The following is an 18,182-nucleotide window of genomic DNA, read 5'->3' as shown; positions in this document are numbered from 1 at the left end:
TTTAAATAATTACTTTCGCATATATTTTTATTTATTGTGACAATTTATTGTTTGGCAATTGTTTTGTGAAAATACGTTAAACATTTCTGAAAAGGAACCGCATATTATTTATTTTATTATAGAACCAGTTAACATTGAAGTCATCTGTAATTTTTTATTTTGTAATTTCAATTTTTGCAGTTAAGGTGATTAAACTAATAGAGTATACGATTTTATTTTACATCAACGCAAATTTACCTTAAAATTCTTGTGTTTTGTTTTTGGAAAAATATATAAAATTTGATATCAAATTGCACATTGGTGCGGCATCTTAGAAGAAAGGTAGTAGTAGCATTTTGTTTTATTATAGTTCTATATATTGCTTCTTCTTCACATTATAACAAACTTATCTAAGACATTAACATCTTTCTCTTGATATTCCATATGATTGTGCTACAATTTTGTTAATGTATAAAATTTATGGAGACCTTAAGGTACTTGCGTTCACGTGTGGTCGTCTGATGGATTTCTAAAACCTACTAAATATTATTGTGTATACTAAAATATTTATTTTTTTCTGAATTCCATTTTCTATGAGTTGTGGTTTGATTCCAAAAATCTCTCGGAACGGAAATTGTATAGATCGCGTGGCGAATTACATTAAGGCAACCTTATTTATTTATGCTTATAAACAAATGTTGTAAATCATGTTTGTTTATAAATATTGCTAAATTTCTATCAGCCAGATTATAAAATTGTCATAATTTATTAGTAACGCAGTTAAGTCATATGAATTGTTTTGGTTTTATATTGTAGAACTGTCAAAAATTGCAGCTGTCGCGTTTGCGTTTTTCGCAGTATACTACTTTTACGAAAATCTTTATTATGATTTCAAATTGAATATTTTAATAATAATAATTAAATTTATAGGAACTTAAACTCTAAGAAATATTAAAATTCTTTACGAAAACAAAATGCCCGATTGAAGAATTTCTCTCTTAAAATATTCTCAATCACTCGAAATTTTTGTGTGCTATCTAAAATTTTTCTGAAATAGCCATTATGCCAATCTGATAACAATTATTTTCCCATGGGGGCGCATTACATAATATTTTTTCTCAAATTTTAATTATATCTTTATATTTATAATTAAATATTTAAATAAATTAGATAAGGTCGTTAGAACTAATATAATAAAATTAAAAAGATTATTAGCATAATTTTAAGAAATTCTTCAATTTGATTTGTTGGTTCTTTTGTTTTTTTTTTTTGTTTTCTTTAAGAATTAAATTAATTAAAGACAAAGGAGACACACAAAAAAAATAAACAAGAAAATATTCTATAAACTTGATTAATTACAAAGAAAGCTGGAATTAAAAACAAAAAAAAAATCTAAATCTAAATTCTAAACCTGATGTTTTATAATTTAATTTTTTTTTAAACATTTAAAAAATTTTAAATATTTTTTTGAATTCAATTCCCCTTACTAACACACACCCTCTTCTAACCTACATTTAATATTTTTTGCTTGTTTTGTGTCCTTCACACACTCTGTACAACTAGTCAAACAATTAAACATTTCGTTTGTTTTTTTTTTTTTGACATTTTATGGTAATAATGAAAAAGAGAATCCTATAATGACATAAGTGAAATTAATGAAAATTTCAAATTCTCAAAAAATCTTGTCTATGATTTTTGTATAAAATGATCTCAAATTTACGATATTAAAATCATTCTTAAACATACAGTTGAGAAGTTAAAAACATAATTATTAATTAATTAAAAAAAAAATGGTAATTAAAATTTAAAATTTAATTATTAAAATTAAAAAAAAAATTAATTATTCTAATTTTGTTTCTTTAATCGTAAACGCAATTATATTATAGATTAGAAATATTATTACATTCTGTTTGGTAGCTGTTGCTTTTGCAGCTGCACAACTTTCAAATGAATATTTACCACCATTACAAGATGTTGGTCATGATGTAGGCGGTAGTTTTGGTGGTGGTGTTGGCGGTGGTGTACAAAGTTTTGGAGGCGGTGGTGATGCCGGATTTGATATTGGATCAGCTGGTGGTAATGAAATTGAACCAGGACACAGTTTCTCACAAGATGATGGTTATCGTTATAAAACAGCTAGACGTCGTGTATTTAGAAATCGTCGTGTATTCAGAAATCGTCGTCGCCGTTATTAAATTAAAATTATCTCAGGGTGTTCAAATTTTATTTGAAAATTTTTTTCTTTCTATATACCTATTGTATATATGTAATATGTTTGTATATAAAAAAAAAAGAGAAGTGATACGTATATAAATTTTTGATTTTATTAAATAAAAGCATTTTTGTTTTTTGGTTAAAATTCAAAATAAAATTTGATTTTTTTTCAAAACAAAAAATTTTTTTTTTTTAATTTAACAATTTGTATATAATGTTACGTGAAAGTGTTATGGAAGTAAGTCTTACAAATTCAACTTTTATAATAAGTTCAAAATAAGCGATCATATTGGAATTAAATTTAAATTTGGAAATGCCGAAAATAGTTAAACAGTTAATAGAATTGCCAATTGTTTTTTTTAATAACACAATTTGTGGAAGTCGAGAATCTCGTCAAAAGGATTGAAAAAGTACAGATATTGGATTGCGTATTTAAAAATATATTATAAAATATGGCAAATAACTTAAAAATTAACACAGAATCCTTTTAAAACTGCAGAAAACTCTCCTGTTCTCAGCAGTTTAGTGTGAATGGCTTTATTACTTTAATTATTAGATTCTTACGCCTTCAACAAGTCAGTTTCTTACTTTAAATAGTTTTGAATTTCTATTCACGCTTAATGACTACATCGCTCAAGTATATAAGTATTCATTTAAAGTATTTCAGATATTTGAGTAATAATGACTTTGAGTTTAATTCAAACATGAAGAAACAGAGACTGGTCTAACATATTACTGTTTATTTAATTCCGCACAATATCCAAAAATAGGATATTTGGATTAGTAAAACGTTCTAAAAAAAATTGGAATACCATAATTTATGTACATATGTGTAATTAAATAAAGAGTTTTGCTATAATTTTTACACGGTAACACTAACATAATAATAATTTATAAAATATTATTATTTGACAAATGAATTTATGCATTATTTATGCAGAATTTCTGTTATAATTGTGAATTAAACAATAATTATACAGAAATATTACAGATAATTAAAAAATTTACGAATGGAATCAATTTAATTACATGATTCTTGTAATTGCATTCAACATGAAAATAAGAGAGCGTCCGGCTTTAAATATTAATGTCATTCTCAAAAATTTGAAGTGACAGGAAGCGAGAGAGAACGACAGGGAGTAGTAATATCTCGAAAATTTAATGAGTAATTTGTATTTAAGGTGACAATTTTAAAGTGACAATTTTAACAGAACAGAACAGGGAGTCCGAGTAAAAATCTGAAAATAAATAACAATAAACATAGTACAACAAAAAACAACAACAAAAAATTTTTTTTTGAACCAAAAATCATTTATAATTTTTTCAAATATTCCAAAATCATGTCCTTATTTTATAAACGTTGATCACAACATTTTTTTTTTTAAATTAATATTTTTTTTTTTTCAACAATCAATTTTTCTCTAATTTTTTTTTTTTTTCAAAAACAAAAATTTAAAAATTACAATACAAATAAAAAAAAAAAAAACAAAACTTAAAAATTTTTTAAACCCTCGTTTGTTTTTTAATGCGACATATTAAATTCCCATCTCGTCCCGTTTTGTCCCTTCACGTTCCGTCTCGTCCCGTCCAAAAAAAGTTCTATTCTATCGCGATATTAATACAATAAATTTTCTTTGCGTTTAATAACGACGTCTGGCTCTGTATGCACGAGCTCTGTAGACGCGACGTCTGGCAGTCTTGTAACGGTAACCTTCATCTTGTGAGAATGAATGTGCTGGTTCAACATCAACATGATTGCTTACGGGTGGTAAATATTCATTAACTGGTTCAGCAACATGAACTGGTGCTGGTGCTGGTGCAGCAAAATGTTGTACTTCATGATGTTCTTGTACTGGTGGTAAATATTCATTTGATATTTGTGCAGCAGCAACAGCTACCAAACAGAAAGCAATTACGAATTTGTACTGAAAAAATAACATAGAATTAAGAAAAAATAAAATTATTTAATATAGAAAAAAAAATTTAAAACAAAATTTTTTTTTTACCATTTTGAATTTATTTTTTTTTCTGTTATGTTGTGTAGTGTAAACACTAGAACTCAACGTTTAAGAATGATTCTTAAGTGAATTTTTTCATTCAATTTATACCCTTTGAAAATTATTATTCAAAAAAAAATTTTTTATATTTTTAAATTAAATTTATTCCTAAATACAGAAAAAAAAAATTTTTATGTTATAAGCCTTAAAATACTTAAGAACTAAATATTTAAATTAAAGAAATCTTTTCAAAAAATCGAAATAAATTCATCGCGCGCTTCTTTTTTTTTTTTTTAATTACCTATAAATAAAATTCCATTATAACAATAAGAAATCAACTATAAAAATATAAAAAAATCAATAACCCCCATTAGTTTTTATAAATGAAAATTAACATTTTATAGTAAACGATCATTAGAATATTAAAGAAATATTTTAAAAGAAAAAGAATCTGTTAAAATCAAAAGTAGAAAAAGTAAAAGCAAAATTAAGTATTTTAATTAATTCTATATAAAAAATATTTTAAAATCATTTTAAACTTGACTTACTAGCTTCATTTATAATAATATTTACACTTTTACTTTAATATTATATTTATATTAAGTACAGTAGGGTTAAAGTTATAGGAACAAACGCTCTACTACAATTGAGTAGTTCGAGTAGTTCTTTTAATAAATAGAACTACTCGACAAAATATAATTTTTTACTCTCATTTGTTCTGTTTTGCTCTCATTTTTTTGCTCTCGACATTTTCAACTTGTATACCAATATTGTATACGCCTGCTTAATTGAAATTTTTTTTATTATCATTTCGCTTTAGGGAACATTTATTATTTGAATATGACGCTTTGCGATGAATTTCAAAAAGTATAAAAAACTTCTTTATCAATATCTTGTTCTCTATTTAAGTTTTCTGTTAATATTTTCCTCGCCTTTTTGAGTTTATTTCAAAGTGGTTGCCAGTCGTGTACAGATGGAATAAAGACTTAAGTTTTTGCTATAAAATAAGAGATAAAGGAACCTTAATTATTCTCAATTCAGATAATATAGGGAGAGCATTGAAAAAATCTATGTAAGCTATGCCATTAACTGTTGTGGAATGAAGTTTTCGAAATATTTCTTATGCTGTTAATAAAAGTGATTGAATTTTAATTTCATCTTTTTCTTCATGGGGCCAATTTCCTCATTTCTTGCCAAAATTTAATGTTAACTAATTTTAAGAGATTTTGTCAAAATTTTTAACGCATAACTACGCATATTCGTGAATTTACTGTAAATTAAATACATACATATAACCATAGATAATAAATAAGTAACTATTATGATTATATGTTTATATTTATGTATGTGTGTATATATGTAGAAAATTTGTGGTCTATTTTATTTTCGCATTTTTACTATCACATTATTATTATTTAGTTAATGTTATTAAAACCGGAATATTTTTTTTTTGTTCTTCTGTTCTATTATTTAATTTTTATTATTATAAACTTGCCACTTTTAAAATATCGAAGCATATATGGAAATAAATTTAAAAAATCTTATAAAAATTAATAATAACACGCTTACATAACACCCAAATTAAAAAAAATCATCAGACTAAAAAAGCATTTTAATTCTTTTCTGGGCAAGGAAAAAAAAATTTCGCATTTCTTTGCAATATTTTCAGATTTTATTTCCTCTTCATTCTTTTATATATTTTTAAAATAATTTATAACAGATTATTAAAATTTTTTGATTAAAATTAACATATATAAGCTACAATTTTAAAGCTTTGGAGGAGACTCTATATGAGTAAGAGTTAAGTGCGCTATTGCAATTAATTAATCAAAAAATTTGCAAAATTTCTGTTGCAGTAAGAATTGTAACATTAATAAATTAACACACTTAAAAAAATGCGGATTAATTTGCAAATTTTCGCAATCATGAGATAAATTTATAAAATGCAAAAATAAATACGAAATTATTTTTAATTAAAAATTAGAATTTTTGTAAAATAATTGCTTAATAATCGAAAGTAATAAAATTCCTGCAAGTTTCTGCTGTCAAATTTTTAAAGAAGAGATGACAAATTTTAATTACATTATAGCTGTGCAATTCAATGTTTACTTGTTTTCTTCTGATCTCAATTTTGTAATTAAATTTTCTCATATTTTTTCATTTTGCAATCCCATATTTTCTCAGTTATTGTCTTGAATTCTCTTACAATTTAAGAACCTAAGAAATCAAAAGTACTTTATTTAAGTACTTTTAACTCATCTTATGAAATAAAAGTGTTTACACAAAAGGGCAAAATTTAAAAACAATAGCATTTTGAGAGTGTCATTTTTAGACAATATATTTATGTATTTTGACATACATACAAGTATGTTTGTATATAATTATCAATATTTTTATATATTTTATAAAATATTATTTTTTATTGGACTTTCTTTTTTGTTTTAAAAATTAATATACATATATGTAGCTCATTAATTTTATGGTGTTTTTTACGCAGTAGGTGCGTTATTTTATTTTAAGGTTTTATTATTATTGTTCAAAAAAGAAATAAGGTTTTATTATATTAATAAATTAATTTTTTATTACATTATATAGAAATTAATTAAAATCGAAAAAAAATATGATAGATAATCTTGATTTCTACAAAATTTTAAAAATTTGAATAAAAATTCAAAAAAAAATATTTAATATCAAAAAGTTAATGAACGGAAGCGAAAATAATAAAATTTCCAATTTCTTTTATATTGTTTATATTTTGTTTATTGTTTATATTGTTCATGTTTATTAATTAATTTAATATAATATAATAAAATTAAATAAAAAAAAATATAAATATTCGTTTTTTTGGGGTCTTTGTTCGATAATTTCATCATTTATTTATGACATCCTTTGATTTTTCTGTCAAATATCAAGATAATGTTTATAATATAATGTTTGACGTAAAAAAAATAGTAAGAAATTTTTGATTATTTTTTGATAATAAAAGAATATTCATAAAGGTTAAAGTATTTTGAAATATTTAAATTTTAATTGTGCTATTTATGAATTTGACAGTTTAAAAATTCTTAGTGCACCAAGAATTTGAATTAGTGCACTTATAAAAATTGAAAGCGTCATTCTTTCACCAATTAAGGAGAAAATGAGTGAGTTTCACATTTGTTTACAATATAATACAATTTTTAATTCAGTACATATCTCGATATTCCGCAAATAATACAGAAATACATATAGTCACCATTCAGTTTTATACTTTGTTTTGACAAATTATAATATTGACTATATCATTTATGTATAATATATTAAGTACAATAAATGAGAAAATCCAGTCAAAATGAGAATAATTAGTAGTCACATGAAAAAAATGTACATAATTTCATAAAAAGTAATTAAAATTTTAATTTGACATTGACAAAGAGTAATTATCAAATTTATAACATAAAAATTCTCAATTTATTATATTTTGTACTCAACTATTTTGTTACAGTACAATTTTATTGTTATGCACATTTAAAATTATCACGCAACTTAAAATCACTATTAATAATATTCTCATTTGTTATTTATCATAACAATATTTAAAATGTAAATTAATTACTCGTTTCTGAATTAAAGTTAATTCTAAATATTACCAGTTGATTTTTTAATGTTAATGTACAATATGTAAAAATAAAAAACATAATTAAATAAAAAGATGTTGTAATTCTGTATCATAATAGTGTCACAACAACACAACATAAATATGTTTATGTATACAGAGATAAAGTGAAAATACAAAACAAAATAAAATAATAACAAGAATAACACATTAAAAATAACACCACATATGTTTATACATATAACATGTTAATATGTATATATATAGAATGAAAAGCTGTTAAACAACCCAATATATAAATTGAATGAAAGGAGCAAAAAAATTCTCACGCGAATTTATAAAATTTGCATAAAAGCTTCTAATTATTATTGTTAAAATTTTTGTTGTTTTTTTTTTTTTGTTTGCTTTCATTGATATTTTGATAAATGGTGTCGGGTGTCGGTGAATCTTTATTTTTTTTATTGATTTTTATAAAAACTTAAAGAGATCACCCCTCTTTCACCACCAAAACAAATCTACTCTATTTATTTCTCTATCCTCTTCAAAAATTTTATTGTATAATTTCTAACTCGTTTTTATTATATTTTTGCTATGATTAACAGATGCCGGCCGGTTAGATTATATTAAATAATGTAGAAAAAATTAAGTACAAATTTCAATATAATCGCGATTTCTTTTTAATATGAATTTAATTGTTAATTTTAAATGCAGATTTTTTTTTTTAAGAGAATTATTTTTTTTTTGAATTGTATGATGCAATATAGATAGTTTTCTTAATGAAAAAAATTTCGATTTTAAAAATGATGACAGAATGAAAGAATGACAGAATTCTGACATATTTTCCAGTCAAGTGAAATTCTTTAGAATCGGAAATTGCTTTTCAATTAATATTAGAAATTGTTTTCATTATAATTGAATTAGAATTAAGCATGTACCTTATATTTAATTAGGATATACAAAATTTGGTTAAAATTAGACGTAAGAGACTTTAATTATTATTGTCCATTAAAATTATTATTTGGCAAGAAAATTGTATTCTTCTAAATAAGAAATATTTTCTTTCTTATAAATAAGAAATATTTTTCATCCTTGCAATTACTGAGTATAATGTCCAAATTTATTAAAATCAATAATCGCAAATTTCAATTTAGAATTATCATAATAAAAGTACTATAATTTTAATTGCAACTAGCTAAACTAGTCTTATTAATTGAATTGGATTTAAATTTGTAAAATATTTGTTCAGTCCATCTCCTCCTCCCTCTGGTTTTGACACCTTTTCCAAATTAGATTAATGAATTTGCAATAACTCATAAATCATATTGTGGTATAAAAATTTTGCATATCCTCTAGGCGCAATTGATTTTCTCTAAATTATTAATATTCCTTTTATCAGCTTTTTTTTCGAATTTGGCATGATAATTAATTAAATATTTTATTATTAAATTTCTTTATTATGAATTTTGATTCAAAGAGACACGTGTTTTCAAGTTTCTGCTGTCACATTCAATACTCTCCTGTTAATCATTTTCTTTTAGATGGAATTTCTTATTCTCTCCTGATTGTGTTCAACCAATAATATAAAAGTTTTCATTAATTAATTGTTGAATATATTGAAAATACTAAATTTCAAATTAAATGATCAAAAAAAATTGTGGAAAAATAAAAAAGAAACATCACTTAAATTATAATTAAAAATACAAAAAATTCAAATAAATTTCTCACGAAACTTCCTTAAATTTTTAAAATTCTTTTAAATTAAAATTAAACAAGAAAAATTACATATATACAAAATTAATTAATTTCCCGTTTTATTTTTTTTTTTTGTTCATTTCAGGTGAGGAAGCAATAAAATTAACACAAAACACATGTTATTTAATAAGTATGTATTTCACTTTCAAATTACTCACTCATTAAATTATAATCACATTATATTCTATAATGTTATACTATATTATATACATATAACACAATATTATATAAGTGCATTTTAACCAAATCTATTCTAAAGTTTAAAATAAAAATTCTGATTTTTTTCTATAGTACATTTTTTATTTATTTTTTTGACATGAATTTCCCATTAAATAGCCACGCGTCACCGTAAACTTTTTATAACAATATATAAAAGAAAAATAATAATTTAAAAAAAATAAAAATTAAAAAAAAAAACATATGTTTTAAATTACAAAATTTATTACCAATAAAATATTATAAGAATTTTTTTTTAGAAAAAAGAAAAATAGAAAACCCAAAATTATGATCCATTAACGTTATTTAAAAATTTAATGAATTTTAAATGATAATTTTTCGAATTTAATAGTATATAAGTATATTGTTATAACATGATAACATTTTTTGTTATACAAGACCATGTGACATAAGGATGTTTTCCAAAAATATACAAACGGTAAAAAATTATATAAAAGAATTGTTTTTAATCGTAACACGTCACCATTTTTTAAAGAAGAAATTACGGAAATAAAGATTTCTAAATTTACAGATAAGATAAGATTTATACCCATATAAAAAAGAGTACAGTTTATAACTTCTTAAGAATTAAAAATCTATTTGCGGGTAAATTACTTGTTTAACAACTTTCTGTAACATCTTTATTAGAATTAACACCCACTCAATACTACAAAAAGAAATTCATAGTATACTTATGAAAACACATTGTTCGAAAATAGTACAAATTTCTTTTTTAGTACATTTATTATGTAAGCCGTAAATGTCAGAGATCTTAGCCGTTTTTTTGAGGAGTTTGGGTTGGTTATAACGAGAAACGAGAAAGAAGAGATCTTACGGTATCACAACGAACCGAAGTAGCTTAGGTGTATCCTTTGAGGAGTCGCATCAACCATAACATTTTATAAACATTATGTTAGAACGTAAACACAGTTTTTTATTTTCTATAAATGTATTCAAATATAACATCAAAACACAAATGATTGTCAAATATCTTTAATTTAAATACATGAAAAAAAAAGTGACAGTATTTATTATCAATTACTGCCTTAACATTAATATAAATTTTCTTTCTGTACAAGTAAATTTAATTTTTGACATAAATAACATAAAATTTAAAGTATATAGCAATATTTTAAATTTTTAGTATTTTTTAAATTGAAAGTCACAATTGTAGAATCCTTAGAATTGTAGTAAAATTACATCACTTTTTCAAACAAAATATAAAATTCTATCGAAATTTTGTATATACATCAAAAAATAAGGAAATAATTGCCAAAAGTGGAAACACTTATATTAGTATGTTACTCAAGACAATTTACGATATCAAAAAATATGCCAATAATTTCATAATTAATCTTCATATTCAACAAATTAATTCGACTATTAAAATTTTTGATTTTATATAATATCAATTAAATTTAAAAAAAAATCTTAAATTAAATTTAAAATTTAAAAATAAAGCTTTTATTTTATATTTTAATCTATTTTAAAATAATAAAAAATAAAACACAAAAATAAAGGCGATTATAATTTTCTAATTCAATTATTGGTCTTTTCTTTGAATACTTAACTTAAAGAAACCTTTAAAATTATTAAAAATATAAACAATAAATAAAGTTGTTGGACATACTCAAAGAATCTACGATATAAGCTATACTTAAATAATATAATGATGCTGATTATATTAAATATTCTAAACATTTATTATAACTAAATTCAAAATTTCATATTCAAATCCAAATTTTAATAATAATTTTTTTTATTTAAACACATTTTAATAATTCCAATTAACACACTAATATAGAATTTAATTCCCAAAAATTTAAAAGAAAATATCGTAAAAAACGAAGACATTAATCCTTATAAATTGGACAATAATTTACATATATATATACTCGTGATACGAGTATATAGGAATAGATATATGGGTGTATGAATATTATATGGTACCCCTATTATAGACTCACACATAAAGAAAAATAAATTTTTTTTAAATTTAATTAATTCAAATTGAAATTGAAATGACTACATAAAATAAAATGTTCATTTAATATAGAAAATATTATGTTCTACATAGGTGAATATAAAAAGGATAAAAAAATGTTGAACAAGAACAGGTTAATTTTAAAATTATCATCGGATTAAAAATCATATAAAAAATATTATTAAAAATTGGAGAAAAAAAAACTAGATTAAAAAAATTCTGAAATATTATCAAAAATTTTTATAATTTTTTGTTCCGATATTTTGATAAATGACCTATAACATAATAATATTTGTTTTTTTTCATTATTATTATTTTTATACCTGAATTGCCATTTATGTAGAGTATATTTTTATGTATTTTCTTTGTTATTCAAATTTTAATTTATAATTCTATTTAGAATTTACAAAACATTTTTTTCTTCTTTTATAATTATTAATTTATAATGGATTAAATTTTTTAATATTTTAACAAATTGTTATTTAGTTGTGATCAAAAAAAAAAAATTAATTTATTCCTATTTTTATTTTTTCATTCATAAATTAGTGCATTTAGTATTTTGAAAATTTTAAATAAAAATTTTAAATTAAGCCGATAATTAAATGATAATATATCCAAGTCCATTTTCAATTTCAGAATTTGCAATTTCCAAAACAATAAAATTTATGTTAATCTTATGCAAATAATTAGTTAATCGAATTTTCAGTTACTTTAAGTTAAAATAGAGCAATATTTCATTTTTAATTGAAATGGACTTAGGCTATATTTTCGAAATAAACTATCAAATTATGTACGTTTTAGTATAATATTATTAATACAAGATGTACTTCACTAAATTAATTTCAATTTAATCTACCTTTATTCCTGTAGTTTGCTTATATATTCAAGAGATAATGCAAGCTGCATTTATATAAATGCCTCTTAAAACAAGTACAATTCTGGTTAAAATTCTATTACAAATAAAGTTTTTGAACAAGTACTTATATTACATTGCACATGTATTGTAAATTTATTTTGTCGTAATAATTTTACAATTATTAGTAATAAAGTCAATTTACTATATTATTCTAACAGAAAAATTATCATTTTTAAATGTACATGTACCATAAGAGCAAATATAAATATGAGAAATTAAAAGTATTAATAATAATAATAATAATACGGCAGTAAAATAGAATATTCTCTCAATATTACGCACTTTTTTACAATTTCTTTTCCTTTAATATATAAAATTTTCACTTGCAATTTATTATTACTGCCTAGACAATAGTATCATTGTTTAACAATGAGAGAGTATGAACAATGAGCGAAAGTTCATCAGAAACAAATCAAGACGATTTTGTACGTGTTTTTTTTTATGAAAATTTTTTTATTATTATTATCATGTCATAATTATTGGAGTGAATAGTCTAGTGTTATTGAAATAAACAGTAAATTTTCTCAATTATAAGTTAAGTAAATTATTTAATAAAAGTTTATTAGTAAATCATGTATCTGTATATTGTTTCAATGATATTCAATTAACAGAAAATATAGAAAAATTTAGGCAAGATTTTAAGAGAATATTATTTAGACTAGATTTACACATCATAATAATGTTTGATAATTACTGTCAAACAAAATTTATGAACAGTGTTTGATGTGCAAACGATAAGAATTGTACGGAAAAATAGAATTTTATACTATCTGCGTATATAGACATTATTAATATTGAACTAAAATTATTTTTTTAATATTTTTAATGTTATCACTGTTATAGCTTTATATACATATGATTGAGTATATGATGTATGTATAGTTTTTATGCTGTCACAGAACAGTGTTATTCTAATTGTTATGTTAATCCCTATTAATAATTAAAAATTTTCGCAAATGTTGAATATTGCAAAAAAAATTTTTTTTGTTTTTAATATTTTAAATTTAAATAGGAAATAAATTAATATGCGTGTACGTATATGCTATTTTTATAGATGGTCGTTATAAACTAATATAAATATTAATATTTTACTATTGTTTTAATTATATACATATATACATAAATATATAAAAAATTTTCAATAGCGAACAATCGAAATTAATTGTGTATAGTATTTTTGATGTGAAATTTTTTTCGTTCTTATTTTATTTTTTCCACTATAATTTTATGGAATTCCATTAATAAACATAGTTAATATAATAGTTGAATTATATAGAATAGTTTATTTTTGAAAACAATGAAAAAAGAATTTAATAGCTATTATAAATAAAACATTTCAATTTTAATAACAATATTAATTTTGTGCCTATTTTTATGCAAATTTTTAAATTTTTTTCGTAAGTATTTATATAAATATTTAAAAAATTATTCATATATCCGGACATATTTATATATACATACATGTACATTTTAAAGCAAAATTTGTCATATTTACCATTTAAGGTGAATAATTTTCCATATACAACTATTTAGCACATTCATGAAATTAATTATATATACCATATATGAGTAAAAATTTCTACTTTCCCAGCACATTATCCATTTGACGATTGTATGTATCGCATCAATGACTTTCATTTGCAAATAACATACAAAGCAACTATTGTCAACTGATATTTTGGAATTTATAAATAAATATCTCCTTTTTTTTACCTGTCCTCCTTTCTTCATCAAAATCTATCATTTTTAGCAATTAATTTTTGTGAATGCATTAACACATGAATAAATGCAAAAAATGCTGGGATTCATGACGCTAGCGTCGAAAAGTATTAAAATTCATGACCTTTGCAAATTGTGTACAAATAACGTTCTCAGAAAGTACTATCATTAACGCAATGGGAATTTTTCTCTTTCTTTTTTTTCCCTGAATAAAAAATTCTGGACAACTAATTTATATTTTTCAAAAATTAAGAACAGGTATAATTTATCATCTTTGTTTAAAAAATATTTATATATTTCCTATTAATCTTTTCAAATCACTCAATTAATATTTTGATTTTTAAATATTAATTATTATAATACATAATATGAATGATGATAAAATAAACATGAACAATTATAATATTTATTATAAGATTAATAATTTTAATATTTTGATGACAGCTCACTAGGTGTCACTATTATAGATAATTATAAATTTTGTGTACTCATTAAGCAAAAACTAGTTTTCAAATTGAGTAAAAATATATTATAGATTTTATTTCTATTTCTATTTTTTTATATATAAGTAATTAATTAAATTAAAATGCTTTTCTATGAATATTAAAGAAATAATTAGTAAAATACTACCAGTTTTTTATATTTGTGTCAACATATTTAATTAAGAATTTTTTATTTATCTATTTTTTTTTGAGAAATTCTATTTTATATATTTTTAATTAAATAATAAATAAGAAAAAAATAAATAAATCGTGTAAAATAAAATATAATTAATATTATTTAATTAGAAGTCAATTAATTTAAATAAAAATGAATTTTTTGTTTTCTTTTCTTTAAAAAAATTAAAAGAACAACTTTATTTTTAAAAGAAATAAGATAAAAATCTTTGTCTCAAAAAATTAATTTTCAATTTTGACATTGTCTGTCTCTTATTTTAATTTTAAGCTGACATTAAAAGCATTTAAAACAATAAAGCTGACATTTTTTTTCTTTTCTCTTTCAAATTTTTATTGAATACCAAGACTGTCATCACCAATATACACAGACAATAAATTACAAAATGTAAATTAATATTTTGAAATGTTTACTTATTTTATGTAATTAATTTCTTTATTGAAAACTAAACAAACAAAAAATAGCAATTAGTTTTCTCTCACTTCATTTTTTTTTCAATATTGTCAATTTGTTATTAATTTATCATCACTTTTTTTTTCATCATTTACTGGCGAAAACAACATGGCTAATAATTCAATTAATAAGTATATTCAAAATGGTGATATTTATTTGTTGGTGGTGAAGAATTAGATAAGCCTTCACCACATTCACCGCATTTTTGTTAAATTCTTGTTAAAAATTATTTTAAAATTATTATTAATTTTCTGCCATTTACTTTTTAATTATTTAAATATTATATTTCAATTTAAATCTATAACAATACGTGTTTCAATATACATATCGAAAATCATACTTTAAAAAGCACGCGCCATCTTTATTTTTAACATGATAATTATTCACTTATATTAAATGATGATTATGTCAAAATCTCAAATGAGAGCAAAAACAATTTTACTGCTTTAGTATTTACTCCTTTTTTTGAAAATTTTACGTATTATAACAAAACAACTGTATAAGTGTTCATCCTGACGAAACAAACATTTTCTGTCAAAAATTTTTCAAACTTGCAAATTTAAATGACAGCTACCGAAATACACATTGTATTGTAGGACCAGCTTTTAAAATTTAAAAACATCAGACAAGGCGTGCAAAAATTTGTTGTTCCACTTTTATTTTCTTTTCCCCTCTTGCTTCTATTATTTTTTGATTGTCATTAATAAATGACAGCTAGACGTTCGTATTAATTTTAGCCTATTAACTACTACGTCGAACGTTGTCGTTTAAGTTGGGCACCAAATATAAAATCTGTTATTTTTTTATTTTGTGCTTATCTCTTTTCTAATTAATTCTAATTTTAGAATATAAAACTTAAATTTCTTTTAAAATTCTACAAAATATTTTCCATATTTACAAAATGAATCTATTTTTAGAAAAATTTTTGATTAATTTTATATAAAAATCATAATCAGAATTTTTTATTTTATTTTGTAATTTTCAAGGTTAAAATTTTAATTTATTACAGAGAAAATTAAAGTATATAAATTATTAAAATCAATTTGAGATTTTTACAGCAACGCATATAATTAAAAGGTTTTAAATGAAAAATGTTATACGAATGTATGTATATACAGTAGCATGCTACTACAATATATAAGTAAACAAAAATTTTACATAACCTAAGTCAAAGTTATTTATTTCCTTAATATATAATAAAACAAAATCATATAACAATTAAATATTTTTGTTACTCTTTATATAATAAATTGAAAAATAATATTAAAAATGGTAAAAAATTTTTATATAAATATTTTATTTGTTGAAAAAAATTTTTTTTTTAATTAATTATAGTTAAAAGGATTAATAAAAAATTAAATTTAATCAAAAATGCAAATTAAATATAAAAATCCCTCATTAAAAATTCTATATAACGGCATTAAAAGGAAACTTGTATTTCCTTTTTGTTTTTGTTTGTACTCTTTTCATCTCTATTTTTTTGCTCTTTAAATTTTTTGTTACTTCTAAAAGTGTTAAGATCAATAACAATATGTATATGTATAACAGTATAACAGTATAGCAGTATGCTGTTATACAATAGAGTAAATTTAATCTATTTTCAATAAATAAAACAATTAATTATCATTGATTATAGTTAACACGATTAAATATAAAAAAAAAATTTCACTCATTATTCCGGAATACGTTAATCTAATTGCACAAAATTTGTAAGAACTAGAAAGCAAGATTTTTTGCCATTCAAAAATACTATGTAGAATACGAGTAAAATGGCTAAAATGTATTGGTTTAATTTCAAAACGTAGAAAACTCTGTAATCTAGGTTTATTGATATAGGTTTAGGCTTGGCGGTATAGGTTTAAGTTTAGCGTTTGAATAGAAATTTCATTTGAATAGCGTCAACACGTCACAGCTTTATATATTTTAGTTGTTAGTTATATATTAATTCGAGACTCCACATTCTAGTCAAATATTTTGCTAATTTTACCCAAAATTTGCCGAGTACATGTTTGATGTTGTTTTGCAAAACTGCAATCGATGTCTCATTTTCAATATAAAAAAGCGAATATTTCATGGGACATCTTTTCACTTTTACATAGTCACAGCAGCAAATTGTCTGTCAACAATATCGCCATGTTCAAAACGGCAAATTTATTGTTCACCGAATACTTTCTTAATAAAAATTTTATTCAAATATGACACAACAAAAACCAAACTGAATCGATATCCTTTTGAAAACCTCACTGAATTACATATGACAAGTGTCAAAAATAGAATCAAACAACCAAAAAAATCACCCGTTATTTGAAATACATATCGAAATTGAATTTAAATTTAAAATGTTTGGATTGTGTTTGAAGACTAACTCAGTTCCAGTGAAAATCGTGTTTAGATCTAACTCAGTTCCAACATTGATTCAAATAATTGAATATCTAGGAATTTCATAAGAAAAATGATGATTGATCACGGAATTATAAATTTTTTTTTTTTTACTGGGATATGCAAAATTTATCACTCAAGTAGAAGAAAAAAAATGAGACACAATGGAAATTTTTTTTTATTTTAGAATATTTTAAATAAAATCATTAATATTATTTTTATTTTTTTTTTGGTCGGTTTTCTGTTAAATTATGGTGAACTGATTAAAAATGATTAAAATCGAAAAAAATTTTTTTTTAAAAA

The 18,182-nt window shown here is 21.9% G+C and overlaps 2 protein-coding genes across 9 annotated transcripts in view; one reads left to right on the top strand and one right to left on the bottom strand.

The window, feature by feature from the left end:
* LOC129612786 (prominin-like protein) overlaps positions 1-18,182 on the top strand; it is a 173,374-nt gene that overhangs the window by 114,717 nt on the left and 40,475 nt on the right. The window contains exon 3 of one of the 8 annotated variants that reach the window (XM_055526551.1): positions 9,623-9,667. The exons of the other annotated variants lie outside the window; for them this stretch is intronic. The gene's annotated coding sequence lies outside the window, so the exon portion shown is untranslated. The remainder of the gene's footprint in view (positions 1-9,622; positions 9,668-18,182) is intronic. 8 annotated transcript variants of the gene reach the window in all.
* The window catches only part of LOC129612746 (uncharacterized), a 47,948-nt gene that overhangs the window by 29,047 nt on the left and 719 nt on the right, over positions 1-18,182 (bottom strand). The window contains exon 2 of the mRNA XM_055526505.1: positions 3,842-4,118. Coding sequence (XP_055382480.1) covers positions 3,842-4,118 — 277 coding nt within the window. The remainder of the gene's footprint in view (positions 1-3,841; positions 4,119-18,182) is intronic.

The sequence above is a fragment of the Condylostylus longicornis genome, unplaced genomic scaffold, assembly GCF_029603195.1.
Source record: "Condylostylus longicornis isolate FDR11 unplaced genomic scaffold, ASM2960319v2 ptg000077l, whole genome shotgun sequence".
Classification (NCBI taxonomy): Eukaryota; Metazoa; Arthropoda; class Insecta; order Diptera; family Dolichopodidae; genus Condylostylus; species Condylostylus longicornis.
Note: the sequence above shows the minus strand (reverse complement) of the source record. Positions and strands in the feature narration are given on the sequence as shown.